Source organism: Oenanthe melanoleuca, chromosome 1 (assembly GCF_029582105.1).
Source record: "Oenanthe melanoleuca isolate GR-GAL-2019-014 chromosome 1, OMel1.0, whole genome shotgun sequence".
Lineage (NCBI taxonomy): Eukaryota > Metazoa > Chordata > Aves > Passeriformes > Muscicapidae > Oenanthe > Oenanthe melanoleuca.
The window spans coordinates 88823633-88842794 of NC_079333.1; the positions used below are offsets into that span (position 1 = coordinate 88823633).

The 19162-nt window shown below is 38.3% G+C and overlaps 1 protein-coding gene across 1 annotated transcript in view; it reads right to left on the minus strand.

The window, feature by feature from the left end:
- Window positions 1-19162, minus strand: part of MYO16 (myosin XVI) — a 358267-nt gene that overhangs the window by 12087 nt on the left and 327018 nt on the right. Inside the window, 2 exon segments of the mRNA XM_056502322.1 lie at window positions 2737-2828; window positions 5958-6116. Coding sequence (XP_056358297.1) covers window positions 2737-2828; window positions 5958-6116 — 251 coding nt within the window.

The window sequence follows — 19162 nt, forward strand, 5'->3', positions numbered from 1 at the left end:
GCAGGTAATTAGCACCTGATGTGACAACACAATGGTACTGCAGCCACAATGTCTAAACTTAAAGGAATGCATATGAGCCTCGAGATCCTGTGACAAAAATGAAATGAACTAACCCTTCCTGTCACTTCAGTAAGGAATTAGCATTATTTAAATATTAAAAATATTAGATATTAAAAACTCATAAATGTTGGAAGCCTCTGAAAGCGAGTGAACCAGTTTCCTTTAGCTGAAGTGACAGTATCTGCCAATATATCCAAGGACCTACATTTTTCTCTTTAGAGCAATTAATTAATCAGTATCTCCACAAACCTGTGAAAAAAAATGTCCTACTTCATACAGCTGTGCAAGAATTATTTTAAGTGATAAGGTTACTACGGTGGAGCCTGGCAAAGATTTTTGCAATCAGCTTGTACACTGTTAGAGTCACTAGCAGCATGCTAAGAAATGTCAACAGTAATTAAACCAAATCATTTTCAAATATGCCATGCTTTGGCAATGGTGAGGAATGCTTTTCACAGTAAGAATTCTCATCCCTGTAAGCAGAGAATGTTTTTTATGATTTTTTTTCTTTTTATGGAAAGAAGATTTTTCCCTTTTTCTTTTTGCAGCACCGTTTTGGAAGATGTTTATTCATTAAAGGAATTGTATAAAAAATCACAGAACTACAGATTTCTTCTCTCAACTTGTCACAGTTCTTACTGAGCTTGCATTTAAGGGTTGTCCCTCTGTGTAATTCTTAGTACATTACATGGAATTTATTTAAAAAACTTGTGGGACCCTTTCGTAAAACATCTGAAAATATACTGAAAAGTGACATTTCAAAATACTGAAATGAAATTGTGTTCAGGTTTTGGCAAGCACCTTTGGAAAAATAAAAAACACAAGTTTGCAAATTGTTAACAACTTCGTTTGTTTCCACTTGCAAAGAAATGAAGAAGAGGACAGTGGCTCCCCTATATCCAGTTCATTTAACTGTATTATAACGTTGTATATATATACATATTATATATATATATATATATATATATATATATAATATATATATATAAATCTTTGTATATATATAACTTTGTACTGTATTGATGTAGCAATTCAAATGCATGACCATCTAGACACAGGTAAGCTTATTAGCAACAGAAGTGTGAGGTGCTTCAGGACAAAAGCATCTCACACAGAGATGTGAGGTTTGTAACTGAGGCAATGTCAGGATCTGGACTTTTAATTTGCTAGAAAAGTCTCTTTGGCTACTCTCATACGTAATAAGTACTTGATTCATGTAATAAAAATATAACAGAGGCAACTGAAAACATCCTTATCCAGGATACTCATCTGGAGACAGTAGAACTGCAAGTATTTTTTTCACAAGAGGGCCAAAGTCCACTTTTGAGAGTCTGAGAGGTATGGTGAGGTGTGGTGTGCAGGAGGGATAGGTTCCTGTCTGTGTTCCAGTAAGCTCTGGCTGGCCCTACTCAAGGGATAAGGGTAGTGCTGATGCTGTCTTAGCACAGTTTTCCAGCTCAGAATAGACACTGCAGTTATGGGCCTCTGACAGTAAGGTAGAAAAACAAAAAGTGAAGGCTTTTGTTCTAGTTTGCTCACATATTTATCCAGCTGAAACCTATTGTTTTTCCAAGTTATGTTAACACTGAGTATGATGTCAAAGGTTGGATCTTGCTCCTGCTGCAGTCAAATGTCAAACATCTGTTTAACTTGGGTTTTGTTGTTATGAAATGTCACTGTCCCCACAGATAACAAGTAGCTTCTAATGTGATAAAGCCCTTCTCTTACCTTCTGGTAAAATAGTTTGGAAATTGCAAATTGGTTAATGAGAGGTTTCTGTTGAGAAAAGTCCTCTTAGCTCCAACTTTGGACAATATTTAGCTTTACTGTAAGCTTCTTACAGTCATCTCAAATAAATAAAATGACTTGGGACTACCCTTTTAGAAAAGTGCACTGAAGACATAATGACAATAGGAGAATACACTAATGCCATGCAAATGAAGGAATTCAATAATAAAATTTATGAATACCCTCATGACAGAATTAGCTACTTAGAAAGTAAAGTAGTTCACATTAGATACAAAACGTTGAACAAAGAATTAAGAAAATATCTTATGAAAACGTTTATCCCTTTTTCTTCATTTAATGCACATGAAAATTAATTCTATGTTGCAATTTTTAAATTACTTTTACTCATTAGAAATGTTAAGGCAACCAATGCAAGCTTCACATTCCCTTAGAAGCTATGGCTGTATTAAGTGATAGATATTTTGATTGTATTACTTACTGGTGGTATTTGTACAAAATTTTAAAGACCATTTTTAAAGTAATTGATTTTATTAAAAAAAGGTATTATATAATTATGCATTTAATTCTACAAGGTTCATGCAAGTATTTCTGATATGTATGAATAACATCTCTCTCAAGGGTTAAAATACATATTTCCTGCCTGGAAGTAGCATCCTTACAACCAACAACAGTGTATTTCATAAACTTTGAACTCATTACATGAACCTTTTAGGATGATTATTCTTTCAGAAAAAAAAAAAAGAAAAGAAAAAAAAAAAGTTGGCAGTGAATTCATTATTGCCTTTAGCTCAATACAAACCTGTTAAAGAAGTCTGCATTTTTCAATGCCAATACCTAAATTTGAATCAAAAGACAGCTTTCAACATGTGCCTACTGTGATCTTTTTATCCTTTAGTGGTTCTAGCAGTTCATCAATGAAATATTTACCTGACTAGTGTGGCTCTCCCTGTGCCTTTGAATCGATGAGCCTGCTGTAGTGCTGGCTGACAGTCTGGAATATTCATTTTCCTCTGGTAATCCTAAAGCAGAAGAATACTAATTTACAATCTGAGATTTATGCACTACTTGATTTCAAAATAAGATTCAAAAGATCTTGATATGTTTTACTAAAAAAGAAACAAAAAACCCCAAATCACACATTTCCTGAATATTTACTCTTTCCATGCTTACTGCAACAGAACAATTCTCTTTTACCATGTAGGGATAGCATCATAGGCATGCATGCTGCTTGACAATAAGGAGCAATTGTAACTAAAGGGCCTGCAAATAAAACTTTATCAATACACTGGCCAGGGATTCCTCCTGCAATGCAGAAATCCCTGGCTCCTCTTCCCCTGGCTTGTTTTCATGACAGAAGCAATGCAAAGGGAAGAACAACCATTCCTGCAGCATTCTGCTCTCAAATTAATATCTGTGTCACACAGGAAGTCAATATTAGGTCCAGGACTCAAAACTTCATCCCCTCAGTACAAAACAAGTTTTTTGTAAGCCTCATAATTATCCTCTCGATTTGGGAATTAGGTGTCAGAAATTTAGCTGTGTAAAAACCAGTGATCCAGTGTAAAACAGCCAGGCAGTCTCCTGAAGCCAGGAGAAATAAACACCTCTGCACAGTGATCCTGCAGTGAGGCTCACTGCCTGTGCTTCCCCATCACCTCTGCAGCAGTGTGGGAATGCCACTCAGAAGCACTACAGAGGATCTGAGGGTGGGACAAGGGGAAGCAAAGGCAGAAGCAGAAACACAGGGAGTCCACGATGGGCATTATTTAAGCAGCTCACAGACCAGAATCACAGACACCATGGCAGGTCTGTGTGTTGGGTCTGGCAGAGCTGCAGATCACTCTTCCCATAGCAGCCCTCACAGTGCTGTGCTCGTGGTGGGCTGACCCTGGGTGGATGCCAGGCAGCTCCATCACTCCCCTCCTCAGCTGGACAGAGGGGAGAAAATATAACAAAAGGCTTGTCGGTCGAGATAAGGACAGGGGAGATCACTCACCAGTTACTGTGATGGGAAAAACAGACTCAGTGTGGGGAAATGAACTGGATTTATTTATTACCACCAAAATCAGAGTAGGAATTAAAACAAAGCTTAAAACCCCTCTATCATCCTTTCAGTTTCCCCCTTAGAACAGTGCCTTCCCACAACTTTGTAAATAGGGACAGAAGTTTTTAAATTTTCTTTGTTCTTCTGAATAAAGCTCATGTAAAGTTTTCATAAATACGGATTTTTTCTACATCATTTGGAGTTCCTCTGAACACACAGACAGTGAAGAAGCCAAATCCCTTGTATGAAGCTCAGGAACCAAACCAAATCTGAGTGAGTCCAGTATTTCACTTCTTCACTGCTTGCTGCAAAGGGAATCTGACCCTGTTCTCTCAGTAATTGGAAATATGTGTTGTTTTGAGGTGGGATTACCACTTTTTGAAGCTGGGTGTTATGTATTAGGTATGTACATGGGAAAGGTGTGACACCCAAGGTCTCTAGTGTACTACTAGTCTCATAAATTATATGTCAGTTACCACTACTGCTTTCTTATCTACATTAAATTCTCTGTACTCCAACAAAAAATTCTCCTTTTGGAAGATCACATGTTTTTGCTTGATGAATGAAGTACTCGAAATAAATTTCCCTCTGAAAAAATCCCAGGTTTTGTGAATGCAAAACAATCCCCTTTTTTCAATAATTTCCTGAGCTAATAATTTATTTACATGAATTTAGTTTGGATACATCTCAAATAAAGCAATGAAAAAATATACAAATTTTAATGCAAAGTACTTTCTAAAAGCAGGTGCTAGTAATTTAATTCAAATAAAAGGTAGAATGTAAAATATTTGCATAATTCTAGACCACCACAAATGAATAAAAATGCTTTCCTAGGCCAAGCAGCAAGTTCTAAAAAATATATTGATTTTGTACTATGTTAATACACTTCAGGATCGACTGCCCAGGATAGCCTTGAGCTAAGAATTAGGTTATCAATGATTTTCTGTTTATTTCTGTAAAAAGTACTTTGATAATTGGCCTTATCAAATAAGTAAAGTTTCCATGTACAGCAACAGCACATTGTCACAGGCATGGCAAGCAGAGGTTTGGTAGAGTTTGGAAGGACAAATGGAGTAGTTGATTACGTCCTAGGAGCGTGCACCTCTTTTATGTGCACCTCAGTAAATATTAGAATACCACAGCTGTGCATTGAGTAAGACCTTGGTTAATTCAGTCCAAGGTTGGAAGCATCAGTTTAGCTGGGCCAGAAGTGAAATTACAAGAAACTAAATTAATCAGGGGTTCAGTGTGGAGTACAAACTACACCATCTGGATTGGGCTTTCCTGCAACTATTCTCAAGCTACCAAAGGTAAGTTGAATTTGGTTTTTTATTTTATTTTTTGGGCAAAATTAGATTTGCTATACATTATTGCTTCAATTATATGTAGCGCTGTTTTGGGATGTAGGATCACAACTTTCAGCAATGCAATGTAAAAAGTTATTTCAGGCTTTCTGATTACTTTGTGTATTTGAAAAAAACCTCTTTCTTTCAGACTAAACTCTGCTAACTGTGGAAGATTTGTGTGCTATCACTGTTTGACAGCACAGTGCTGTAGAAAGGTGCTTCTCCTATCAACAATAAAGTAAAAAATAAGAGCAATTATATTCATTATACAAAATGAAAAAACAACTTCTATTGAAAATCTGAACTCAGAGAAGCGTTATATCCTTAGGATTAATGCTTTTAGAACCTTGAAAGATACTCTGTCACTGTTCTTGTACCATTTTGTATTGCAATGATAAACATTCCATTCACTAGTAAGGCACCTACAGCAGAAGGAGATCCTGACTTTCTATTTTCTGTCCCATTTGTATGGATTATAGGATCAGAATCTCAAATCTCAGTCCTCCCTGCCTTAGGCTGCTCATAGACTTGGAGCTGAAGTAATTACAAATTCCTCAACAGAGGCTGTTTTATTTTCTTCACATTCAGCTTTTATTGGACAGGGGCTTATCAGTTCACACATACAAAGTTAAGCCACTTCCAGAAACAGATATTTCACAACTCAGAAGATTCCAGCCTGGCTATGTCTTACAAAGCTCATTCAAGGAAACACTTCAGTAATTTTATGTTAGAAGAGTTTGGGATTAAAAACTACTTACCATTTGATACTGAATTTCCATTTTCAGCAGTCACAGAACTGGACAATGGATTAGATGACTGAGTTCCATGGTTATTTGCATTTTTATCCTGCGTTTCTGATCCAGGATCTGATGTATTTGGATCTTCCCTGCTCCTCAAGTTCAGATTAGTTTCAGCACCTGACAGAAACAGAAAAAATGACAGTTAGCTTCCTGTTAACTACAGGCTTTCACATAAAAATAGATGAAAACTAAACCAATACAGAGAGACCAAGTGACCAAGTTACTTTATTAAATTAATCAAATTAATCACTAAATTCACAGATCCAGTGATAAATGTGAAAGGTTTAAATCAGTGATTTTTGCAGGTTTGGTTTTTTGGATTCTACTTCATTATCATCACTGCAATGCCTTTCATCATTGCACTAAATGTTACCAGCAACAGATATAATGTGATCTTCTCCTTTTCTTTTACCACCTACCACAAGAAACAAACTGGTTTTTGAGATTAAACCACAGTAGCAATATTCCTCCCAGCAGATCCTCCCCGTGGCCCTTGTTTACCAGCCTCAGGGCTCCCCAGCCATCAGTTGTCATTTTCTATAAAGTGCCAGCTTTTCATGTCAGAGCCTTTTACAGCTAAATTTCGTCAAGACATCAAGAGGAGCTCTGGTCCTGTAGGAGTTGCAAAGCTTTTTACAATGCCCATGCATTTGTTCAGAGAAGGGCAAAACAAAGCCCTTATCTTCTTCCCCCTCGACTGATTGCACATCCAGGCAGAGCAGAGCAGCTCACAGCCAGGTGCCTGCAGCTGCCTCTGAGCCTGCCTGGCTTTGTCAGCCAGTGCTCCACAAGAAACAGGGCTCAGGCCATGGGCTGTGCCCTAGTGCTGCTCCCCACTGCAGTTCAGGGCCAGGGACACGTTCAGAGATGAAGACAAGCTGGATGGGGATGGCAGGAGACACCTGTATCCCTGGCTATCCCCACCCCACTCCAGTGGGACAGGGCTGATGAAACGCTGCTCTGGAAAGCATTTCTTTAAGGATGAAAGCATAGGCATTTTTTAAAGGATTTATCTCTATTTTCTGTGTTGTTTTTGTTTGTTTGTTTGTTAATTTTAGTTTTGCATTTTTGGCTCGTTTTGGTGTGTGTTGAATGCAGATGCATATTCTTTCCTTGCCATAATCAGGTTTGATTCACAGAAGACAAAACTGCTTTCTCCATTTCAATCTTCCTAACTCTTTCCACTCTCTCTGAGGCCTGGCCTTAGCTGCAGGGCTGATGTATTATGGCTGACCCTGGTGCAGAGGTCCTCCTGTAACACTCTAAAATTAAAATTTTCCTTTTATGACAGCTCTGAAAGAGTTATTCCTTGATTTTGGTTGTCATCATGACAGCAAGAATCAACAGAGGTAAAAAAACTAGCTATTAAAACCAACATTACACCATTCATCCATACTTCTAATAACATCCTCAGCTTTCCCAAAGATATGATATATTCTTACAAACCCCAAGCACATCATAATTTTTCAAGGGGAAAAAGAAGCATTTTTTTCACCAGGTAATAGATACTTAACCTGAAGATTTTCCAGCCTAATGTTGACTGTTCTGTCACTTTTTCATTTTTATGCCTGAACTAAAAAAAAAAAATCCATCTGATTTGGAAAGCACCAACATTAAAACCTTAATTAATGAAATGAAAACTATAAATCCATTCTGCTTACCTGAAAATATTTCCTTTAATTGAAAAGGTCTTTCCTATTTTTGTTTAGCTTTTAGTTGTCCAACAATTAATTGTTCTTAATATTTCCTTGCCTAAAAAAAATCTGTCTTGAAAAGTCAGAAAGTTCATTTTCAAACTGTCAGATAAAACATTTCCCTGTTTGATTTTTGTCCCTTCCTCCCTTGCCCTCATTCCCTGATCATTATGTTTTGCCAGATCTGATTGGATTGTTTCAGTGACACTGTTTCATAAAATGGATCTTTAGGCAAATGTGCTTTGTATTGAAAAAAATTAGGCCAGCACTACCCACAATATCTGACTTGGGAGAGGCTGAGATGGAAAGTCTGAGATGGAAAATGCATACGGTACAATTATAAGAGCATGCCTGATTTAGCTTTTGTACAAGCAAAATGCATCTTTGCAGCTCATTTTAAATTTGTCTGAAAAGGAAATGTCACTTTTAGATGTTAATAGTCAGTGCACTTGCCTATAGATCATAATCCACCTACATAATTATTGTGCCACTTTTTACATAAAGCTTCTTGGGGAAATGTCTGGGATCCTTTTATTTCTTGAGATTCGAAAGATTTATTGATCGTCCTGACATGTAATTCATTTGAGAATGAGCAAGTAGAAAGAATTTTTCTTGCATTGCTCTTTGCAGAAGCCTTTTGTTCCATAGGTGCACTGATATCTTTTCAGGGCATTCATGAAGGGCTCTTGGAAAAAACCAAAACCTTTTCTTCTTTGTATCTGTAGAATGAAATACTACAAAGAGTTGTGGATAGCTACTATTAAGCTGGAATATCATACTAAATTGGGAGAAATAAGTAGTGGAATATATGTAACATATCTTTGGGGACAGTTATCTAGACAGAAATTTGTTATCCCATTTGCTGTATTTAATCACTGTAAGAAATGCACCCCTTTAGTTTCTGAACAGAAAACTATATAGAGAAAACATATTTCATAGTGCCTTATTTAGCTGATCTTGGGGGTGGGAAAGAACCCTATATTTTATTTCAAAATAATCTGGATTATATAAAGGTACTTGAACTAATTTCCCATATATAGGCATCTTCAGCTCCTCATTGGAGCAGATTCATGTGTCTGCAGAACAAGTTGAACTGTGTACATCAGCAAACTTCAGCCCCTGGAACTGGCTCTGCCCCACACTGGACAAGCTCAGCCTCTGCTCACAGGACCATGCTCCAGCCCTGAGCATGTACTGTGTCCAGTTTGGGCTCCTCAACACAACACAGACAAGCTACTGGAGGGGGTCCAGAGGAGGGTCACAAAGATGATGAGGGGCTTGGAGCACATCTGTCATGAGGAGAGACTGCAGGAGCCAGGACAGTTCAGTCTAGAGGAGAGGAGACTGAGAGGGGATCTCATCAGTACATATAAATATCTCAGTGGTGGGTGTCAAGAGGAGGGTGCCAGGCTCCTTTTGGCATTGCCCAGGGACAGGACAAGGAGCAGTGGCCATAAATTAAAACACAAGAAATTTCACCTTCCACCTTCTGAGGAAAAACTTCTTTACACTGAGAGTGGCAGAGCACTGAGCAGGCTGCCCAGGTGGCTCATGGAGTCTCCTTCTCTGGAGACATTCAAAACCCACCTGGACACATTCCTGGGTAACCTGTCGTAGGGGACCATGCCTTGCTGGGGTTTGGACTGGGTGATCTCCAAAGGTCAATTCCAGCCCTAACAATTCTGGGATTCTGAGATTGCTGGACTAAACTTGTTCCAGGCTATCAGCATCTTTCTGTATTGGGAGGCACAAATTGGCCACAGTACCCAGATTTGGGCTAACAACGAGTGCTGGGTGGAGGAATGACTGACACAGCCCTGGATGCTTCTGGCTCTCTCTGCTGCCAAGGCTCACTGCCAGCTCCTGCCCAGCTCCCAGAGCTCCCAGCTCCCTTTTCCCAGGGCTGATCCCCAGACAGCCTGGTCCCTTTATCATTGTACAAGGCAATACTTTTCAAGCTCCATCACTTTGCACTTGCTTTTTCATTAAACATGCCAGAAGGTCCTGACTTTTATCTTCTGTGCAGGGGTATCCCTCTCTGTCCTGCCTCCATACTACACAAAATATCCCTGAGCATAACAAAGGTGTCTCCTGACATTTTATCATAATATTTCCCTTTAAAATTCCTACTGATTCCTATTTTATCTGTCAAGTATTGGTCTGAAATTCAGTTTCCCACTCATATTTTCTTAGTCACCTAACACAGAAGTTGGGAGTTTTCTCCACATTAATGTCAATGTGCTCCTGCTGCCATCAAACCTTGCAGATACAAGTATGAGAGCGTTCTCTCATCCTTTATCAACTTTCTGACACTATCAGAAATATTTTAGGAGACAGGAATAAAAACCCTTCACCAAAAAAACATCTTTGCCAACATGATGAATCTTAGCTCTTTGTTCAGACTTGTGTTGTGCTGTTCTCACTAGATGGATGGATTATTTACCACATTTCAGTATTATTTTTTGCAAAGTAATGACATCTTTAACAGTTTTCAGCTAGTAATAAATGTTATTTGAAGAGTCATCCATATCTATTTGCAAGGGACTAGCTACAGAGAGGTATCAGCTATAGGAGCATGGGGGAAATTACTGATTATAAGAGGAATACAAGCTTTAAGTGAAAATCTAGAGTCTGAAAAAGTGAACAGTAATTGGATTATTATTTCTATTATATAAACTGACTTTGCCAAAACGATGTTTCTAGCTCAGTAACCTACTCTGACTAATCTTGCAGTTAATGAGGATGTATGGACTAAAAGGAATGTTTGGATTGAGGGCATCATTTGTCCCTCAGCTGTAGCATAGGTGCTAGCTGGGAGCAATCACATGCATATTGCTTTTAATCAGAGGATGCCTAATCAAAGTGTAACAGTTATTACTTTACAAGGAAGGTTCATATGCCAACAAATCCACAATTAATTACATCAGCATTACTTGAAAGGTGCAAGAGGAACAGTATGCAAAAGAGGCAGCTCATGAAACCTACAGTTCTCATTATTAGTGCTCTTGGAAGAGACTGAGTTTAAAATTCAAGATAAAGCCATAAGGCACAGGATGGACAGAATTGCACTTATTTTGTAAAAAAAAAAAAAATCAGAGTATGGCAATGATGAAAATTAATGTATTTGCTCCCCCCCCCATTTTTAAGTCATTATCTCACTTTTAAAATAAACCAATATACTGACAGTCTATATGATAGAACTTTTTTGTGAAAAGCTTGACTTAAACTCCTTTAATTGAGCTATGACTCCAAATATCCTATTATAAAACTCCTTTTTTCCCCTCAAACATAAAATGTATGATCCTAAGCATCATAGTTATTTCATAAGTAGTATTTAGGCTGAACTAATGCTTTATCACCAAATTAGAAAATGAGCCATTATTACCTCTATTCATATGGCAGATTAAAGTACAAAACAGAAACATTTTCAGAGACTATTAGTTTTCTAAGGAAATAATGTACTTAGCTTATTTTATGAAATCTAAAGACAAAATATAAATTGGTGAGTAATATCACCATTTAGGTGGAATCATCATCGACTTTTTATATAGCAAGATATGAAAAACCAGTATATTAAAGGCCCAGCAGTAACTCAACTGATAGGGCTGTATTTTACTTTTCTGTCAAACTTCTTGTTTTGCTCTCCTTTCTTTAAATGTAGGTACATCCACAGTGTATGTGGATACATATGTCCCCATATGTTCTTTTCCAAATACTTCTCCTTTTAACATTTAGTGCTCATTTACAGTCCAACTGAAAACTCATTAATAACAACAGAAGGCTCCACTGCTTTCAGCAGGTTTTGGATCCCATTCATGCTTACCTTGGATGCTTTGTGCAGTGCTGCCAAAGCACCAGGGACTCATCATACAGGGTAAGTACTCTTGCTTTGTCTGTCCTAGTTATTCAAGTGTGATCATGACTGTTCTCTGCCCCTGAGGCAAATGGTAAGAGACCCATGTCAGTACCACTGCAATTTCCACAGCAGAGGAATCCAAATCATCTGCTGGGAATAGTCCCTGGGCTGTGTCCTCCCCTGAATCACACCCAGATCTGTGTGGAAGGGAGCCAGCCTGCCAGGTCCCAAACAATGCAGGGGATTGCTCTGCACTTCCACTGAGACAGGAGTGAGCTGCCATTCCAAGGACATTCCCTGGCATTGGCACACTTAGTAAAACAGACACAGCCTTTCACTTTGGCAGCACTAGTTACCACAACCAAAAATCAATAGTCAATATTATTCTATCTCAGGGGAAAAAAAAGGAAAAATATGGAAGAAAAACTACCTCAAAATCATATGGGGCTGGTGGAGCACTGACCTGTTGCAAAGCTTCTGCTGAAGCCACATTCAGGTGTTTGATTGTGACTGTACAGGGAGAGCAGATTCTGCCTAGTTCTGCTCTGGTATAAATGGAAATCATGCATTCCTCAGAGTATGATTTGACATGACCATTCTTTCAAGGCACACATTTCTTTTCCTTAATTAAACCGAGAGCTAAAGATGAGTTTCTAGCTGAGGAAATTCAGTGTCTCAAGCTAGGCAGGATGGATCTCAGTCCTAAAGCTGAAATGATCTCAGTATAAAATCAAATATTATTCCTTCATTCATGGAAAACATGACTTTCTGTAACTAATGATCAATAGGCAGTTTTAGGTATCAAAATCCACAGTTAGACATTATGTATGAGCAACTATGAAAACAGGAAAACACATAAATTCTGGCAGATAAATTCATGTAGTACAGGAGGAGAAGCTTTTTATACCTGTGCTGTCATGGAATGTAAAAGCTAAATAGCTCAATTTCCTTAAAACCTACAACTGGTATTCAGCAAAATGTAAATTTCAAATCAAGCAGCTTGACATCAAACATGTTAATAAGAGAGAACTGATGGACCCTATTAACCAGCATTTGAAAGTCAAGACATTGCAGACAGAAGGGATTTCTGATCTGTGCTCTCACTCTTTCTTGGGAAAGTCAGGAATACACTGAAACCTAATGGCTGACCCTGGATATTTTTTTGTATTTACTATGACAAGGGGATGTTGTGAAGCGAGGGGAAAAAATAAAATATGGTAATTTCAGAAAATTTACAGATACTTTTGCTAAATATCTGCTAAAGGAAAGGGAGAGGAAATTTAAATAACAACAGGCCATTTTATTTCGGCTCTAATGTTTACCCCTGTGCTTTATTGTACCTTTTCAATTTCACTTGGTGTTTCCTGTTTTGCTCTGACTTACTGTTGAGACATTCTTCGTCTGTGGCATTTGCTAGCTACCCTCAGCACAGGTTGTCTTGGGTGTCCTTCTGCTGGATAAATGCATATTGCCTCAGAGAAATTCAGTTTACTCATTCCAAGTCACACCATGACCCTCTGTTACACGACTGTTTACTTTGTCTGCTGAGAGCTGGAGGCAAACAGCTGCTTCTTATTTGCTGAAAGAAATGGAGCAGGCTGAAAACTGTCAAGACAGGATTCCCCCAGCCCATTAGCATGTGCTGCCTGTCTCACCCTTTTAGCTGTGCTGCTGGCTGCCACTACCATCAGGGGCAATATTTATTCATTGGTTTTATTCCACCTCACAAAGCCTACCCTTACAGCAGCAATTGTCTAGGATTCTCCCCCCACCAGTGATGCTCCTAGGATGGCAGCAATGAATTTGTACTGTCACTTCCAGCATCCTTTCTCTCTGAGCTGTGTAAGTGCAGCTATCAGATGGTGTTACAAGCTACTCCAGAAGAAACACTCTTTGATGGAGCAGGTACATACAGAAACAGGCTGCTTATTTTGTCTGGGAAGCTGCATTTGTGGAAGCTTTGTGTGAACACTGGAAAGCAAAGAGAGGAGACACAGTCCATGAAGAATATCAAATGACAAAACTCACTCTGCTTGAGGAAAGAGCTCCTCTGAGGAATTTTGTGGTACTGTGATACCAATCAGCCACATTTCAGAGGATGAGGCTTGTAGTAAGAAGGAGGTTGCAGAAGCAGCTGCAGGAACTCCTGGGTCTGGTTCAGCCCTTAATAGCCATCAGCTCAATTATCATTTTGTAAATCACAGCTCTGGAAAGTACACACCTAGAACAAAAAGGTTTTTTTCTGCTTTCTTCTCTGATAGATTTGTGCTGGTAGAAAGACATTGCTGTCATTTTGCATTTATTTTAGAGTTGATCATTACAAGCTACAGACCTTTCCCTCTTTCTTAGAAGCAATGTTAGGGACATCCCTGGATCAGATAAACTCCCAGAGTTGGTGGGGGAGAGATAACATAAATGCCTTTTTTTCCCTGTCTGGAGGACTCTGGATTGTTTGAATTAGTTTTTTTCCCCAACTAAGAGTAAGAGTACCATTCTGAAGTGGAGAAAACAGCTTTCTCAAACAGTGGTAAAGCATGAAGGATATCTGGACAGGCTGCCATCTCCCCTGCCTGACAGTATCTGAGCAAGAGCTTGGAACACCTTTTCAGTGCAGCAAGTGAGCTAGACCCCAGTCAGATATGTTTCAGAGACTGGGGCTTTCATTCATCCCATCTTCTACAGGCCTTTCTGAGGTCCATAGCAAACCACAGGGCAGGAAAGAGGGGAACACTGCTTGGGACAATATCCTGCCTTAGAAGAAACATTTATTGCCTCCATGTCCCCATATTCCCCACCTTTTCAAGTCTAATATGGAAAAGAAGTAGTTGCTTTTACTCTGTTAATGGTTTTATTTACTGCTAGATGTGTTGATTGGCTGAGCAAAGAGTCTACTTTTTGTATTTGTGTGTTTTTAAACCTGCTGATGTGCTTGAAAAAGAGGAGGGAATTTAGTGAGAAACACAGCTTCCCTTTTTTAAACTGTTTTCTTCAAGTTTGTGTGGATACAGCAATTCTTCTTGAAGGCAGACATTTAAGTCTGTTTACATTTCTGTGTGGTATCTCAGTTACAGAACAGCCTTTACTGCTGGGCTTTAGCTGCTGTTGAAAGAAACTATGTGAGGAGACACTGTCTCAACCTTCCTCCCCCTCAAACACAGTTTCAAATATTGTAAAAAATAAACAAACAAAACCACAAACAAATAAACAAACTAGCAGATAGGGATTTGCTATTTCCAGAAACATCACATCAGTTCTATTTACTTCTCCCAGAATGCTTCTACAGACACTTTTCAGGATATCTCATACCAGCTCTGGCAGTGACTGCACAGAGAAGTCTTGGCACAAGTGACTGCACTGAGCAGATAAATTGTTTGATCCTGAGGAGCAATGCAAGGAATATTTTTAGTTCACCTGTACTGTAATCCTGCCCACCAAATAGGGACAAGTGTTCTGGAAAACTTCTCAAACAATATTCAGATTTTGCTTTCCAAGTGAGCTTCTAATAAAAAAAAAATTAATTTAGATATCTATTTAGTTTGTTTTTAAAAGTTCATTTTGAAAGGATAGAGTGATGGTCAATGACACTGTCATTAACCTCAAAGCAAGAACAAATGGCTGTCACAGATGCAGTGTGATAAACATCCATAAACTGTGCACAAATACAGATAAACAGTGGCTAAAAACTGTCATTAAATGCTACTAGAACATCAGGATTGTTCTGCAACCAGCCCCCGAGGAAAGAGCTAAGAGAAATAATGAAATGTAAAATTTCAGGCCTAATTTAATATGATATTTTTGTTTTAAAAATTTAACCACACAAAGTATAAAATCCACACATAGTGCATTATGTCTATAGAGTTTCAGAGTTTCACGATGAGCTGAGTGAGTCCTGCCAATAACTTTGGGTCATCACTGAGGGGCTGGAGTTTACCCAGCTCTTGGATACCTGAGCCAAGGATTTTACAAGTAGCTTGGCTTGTTTATAAGACAGTCATACCCCTAAATGCCAACCCAACCAATGTTGAAATGGTTACTTTTGAACTTATCTAGGTCCAGAGAAAGGTCAACACATCTAGTTGTTAGTATTTTCAGTAAGAAGCATTTTACTATATTTGAGGCAGACCATTTCAGTTCTTTACAAACATTTTTGAAAGCCTGGACATGAAAGAATATTTACTTCTGCACAGAATTTTAGAATGCTTGATTTTCATTTCAGCCTAAAACAAATATAAATATCACAATCTTGACATTTCTGTAAAATGTAATTATTGTTCTCTACTGAGGTTCTTCACAAAAGATAATTTAATGATGAGATGGATGTAAAGAAGTTAAAAATATCTGAAGAGATTTCTCACTCAAGCTGAGAATTTAATTAGAGGCCTTCACTAAAATGTGTGTCCATATTTCATTCTTCATTATGTTTCAAATGCCAGAATTCCTGTAAAATGAAGTGACATGACATTTACTGCCATATACCCATATTCTTCTTTGGTACCAGGAACAAAAGTGTGTAACAAATCAATTTCTTTCTCTTAGATATAGGTAATTTCTCACAATTGGTTTACAATTAATGATGTAGTGGTTCCTAAACAGAGTCTTTTGTGGTTCTGTATTGTGAATTACAAATAAAATTCTTATTATTCAAAGAAGCTCATAACACCCTTAGTCAGGAGACAGCTTTCTGAATTTGGAACCATGATGTCACATCAGATGTTGAAGAAAAGACATTGCTATCAAAATAAGAATCCTGTAAATGTCTGCCTGAATGATCCAAGTCACAATTAAAAGTAGTATATTATTTAAAACTTCAGCTTTGAAATGCATTAAGCTGAACCAGTATGGTGTAGTTATTGTACTCAAGTATCAGAAGGATAAAGGGGACACAAAGTAAATCCAGCTCAATGGAAAGGATGCAAAACAGAGTCATTAATTTAAAAGAAATGCCTGCAGTTCTCAGAAATGGACAATATAAAAGGAACAGAAAAGTCAGTGCAATTACATTTCCTCAGTGCTCCTCTTCTGCAGCAGTGACTTGGTATGAACATGAGAGAGCCTGCAGTGGGTCAGAACAAGGTGCTGCCTAGGCTAGGATACCTTCCCAGTAGCCAGAGACAGTTACAGTGTAAGGTCGATGGAAATAAAAAATGCAGTGATATTTTCCTGTGTGATCCTAGGGCTGCATAGTCTCCTTCAGCCTCTATTTCATTGATACAGCTCTTGGAAATGTAAGGAGGAGTGATAAAGATGTGATTTTGCTTTCAATACAAGCACTTAAAATGCAAAATAAATATGAATTTTTATGACAATACCCTGAAAATTAGACTTGATTCGTTCTTCTAATAATCTTTGGGTTAAAATTATTTATGGTAATCACACACAAAGTCTCTTTGTTGGAACAGATAACCAAAGCAAATTCCATATTACGTGGTTTTAGGCTGTAACAGGAAACAGCAACCAGAAATTGAAATGCTTTAGTGAAAAAAAAAGAAAAAGCCAGAAACCCAGAACAGTCTTCAGCAGTAAAATATACTGTTTTAAAATTTTAAAATATATAGTTTTCAGACATTCTGAAATGGAAAACTATTCTTGGTACACTGTGACACATTATCCAGAAAATGGCAAACTTACAGATCAGGAGAAGGCTGCAGATTAAGGTGGCATCTTTCAGGCTGTACAGATATTCTGAAAACAGGAATTGAGTGTACTTTCTCTAGACTCTTCTAACCTTTTTCTGCTGCAGTAATAGAAACCATAATTATTTCCTCAGAAAAATCACCCAGCATGGGTTGAATGGCAACTGTATTGCCAGATGTTCTGTCTACTCCTGTGTAATTTTCTGTATAGGGCATCTGTGGCTAGCCAAGAAAGGGTGTTTTTGTAATGAATTGCACTGAACTCTTACTAGGAGTGCTTCCTCCCACTTTTCTGCACCCACAGCAAGAGATTCAGAGTGGAGTTGCAAGCAGTGAAAGTGAAAGTTTGCCAGTGCTGCTAAATTGGGAAGAGCTGTTGACTCCCTTGAGGGCAGAAAGGCCCTGCAGAGAGATGGACAATCAACAATCCTATGAAGTTCAACAAGTGTTTATTCTGCACTGGGATGGAGTAACCCTGGATGCATGGACAGACTGGGGAAGGAGATGCTGGAAAGCAGTGATGCTGAAAAGGACCTGGGGGTCCTGGTCAGGGGCAAGTTGAACATGAGCCAGCAGAGCCCTGGAGCCAGGAGAGCCAACCCTGTCCTGGGGGCATCAGGCACAGCATGGCCAGCTGGGCAAGGGAGGGGATTGTGTATCAGGAAAAGGCTTCTCACCCAGAGGGTGGCTGAGCACTGGAACAGCCTCCCCAGGGAAGTGGTCACAGCACCTCACTTTGAATGTTTGGACAACAGTCTCAGGCACATGGTGTGATTCTTGCACAGGACCTGGAATCAGACAGGATGATCCTGACAGGTCCCTTCCAACTCCACATATTCTATCAGAGGTTGATGACTCTCCTCCATTTAGAAATCTGATCTGAAAATTAGTCACAGAAAGTCACCCTCACTCCCTATTAATTAAGGCAATTATGTAAAAAGATATTAATCTCTTTCTGAGAAATGTTCTAAAGCTTGACTAAAGTTTTAATTATTTGAGAATTCTACTTTAAAGATGTAGAAATTCAATGCCTTATACAATCATTCCTCCAGCATTTACAGGTAAAAGATAAAAGTTGAAAACGCAGCTTTTTGTATTACTCATGATTTGTAAGGTGTTAGCTTTTGCCACAAAGAAAGTATATCCATTTCATTGTACAAATAGGAAGGAGATGGAGATATGGTAAGAGTGACTTAGAGTGTAAAGGCCTGGGATTTCATCACAGAAACACAAGTAGGGATTTAATTTGCAATCCACTGTTAAGATGTTAGCTGCACAATAGCTTGCTTTATCTGATGATAAGGGAAAATTATTTACTAGCTATCAAAGGGACACCTGCCTTTCACAGGGCAGTACTTTTCATACATATACATTACATTTGTTGTTCTTCAAGTTTGAGTCAATCTCAATGGAGGGTATTTGGCAAGCTTTAGCCCCAAGGTACATCTAAATATCTGTATTATTTGCCAGTTGTAACTATCTTCCTGTGACTTTCAATGCTTAAACTGGAGAATGTGGAATAAGACACTGATATGTGAAGCTACCTGCTTTACATATTGAAAATATGCCACTTAGGAAGTAAGAGAAGAAAGGATTCACACAGTGAATGGATGTCAAGGAGAAACAATAACAGTGTTGATAACAATAAATTGTTAACAATCTGTTTTCATGCCTTTGCTGTTGTTATCAAACTGTTTGGAAAGGAATAGGTCACTGAAGAATGGCTAGACTTGCATATATAAATTTACTTGTACTGGAACACTAACAATATTTCACAAAACTTGACACCTATACATTGGTGAAGTATATAAAGGAAATATATTAGAATTTTACTTCTTAGGCACTTAGATGTGGGGCTGCAAACTTGTATATTTTCTTTTGCTCAGACACAGAAGTTAAGTATCTATGACATTTTTTTCTCAACAAGTGGGAAGAGAAAACATTGTACCTTCACCTCAATAGACTAGTGGTAAGAAATTC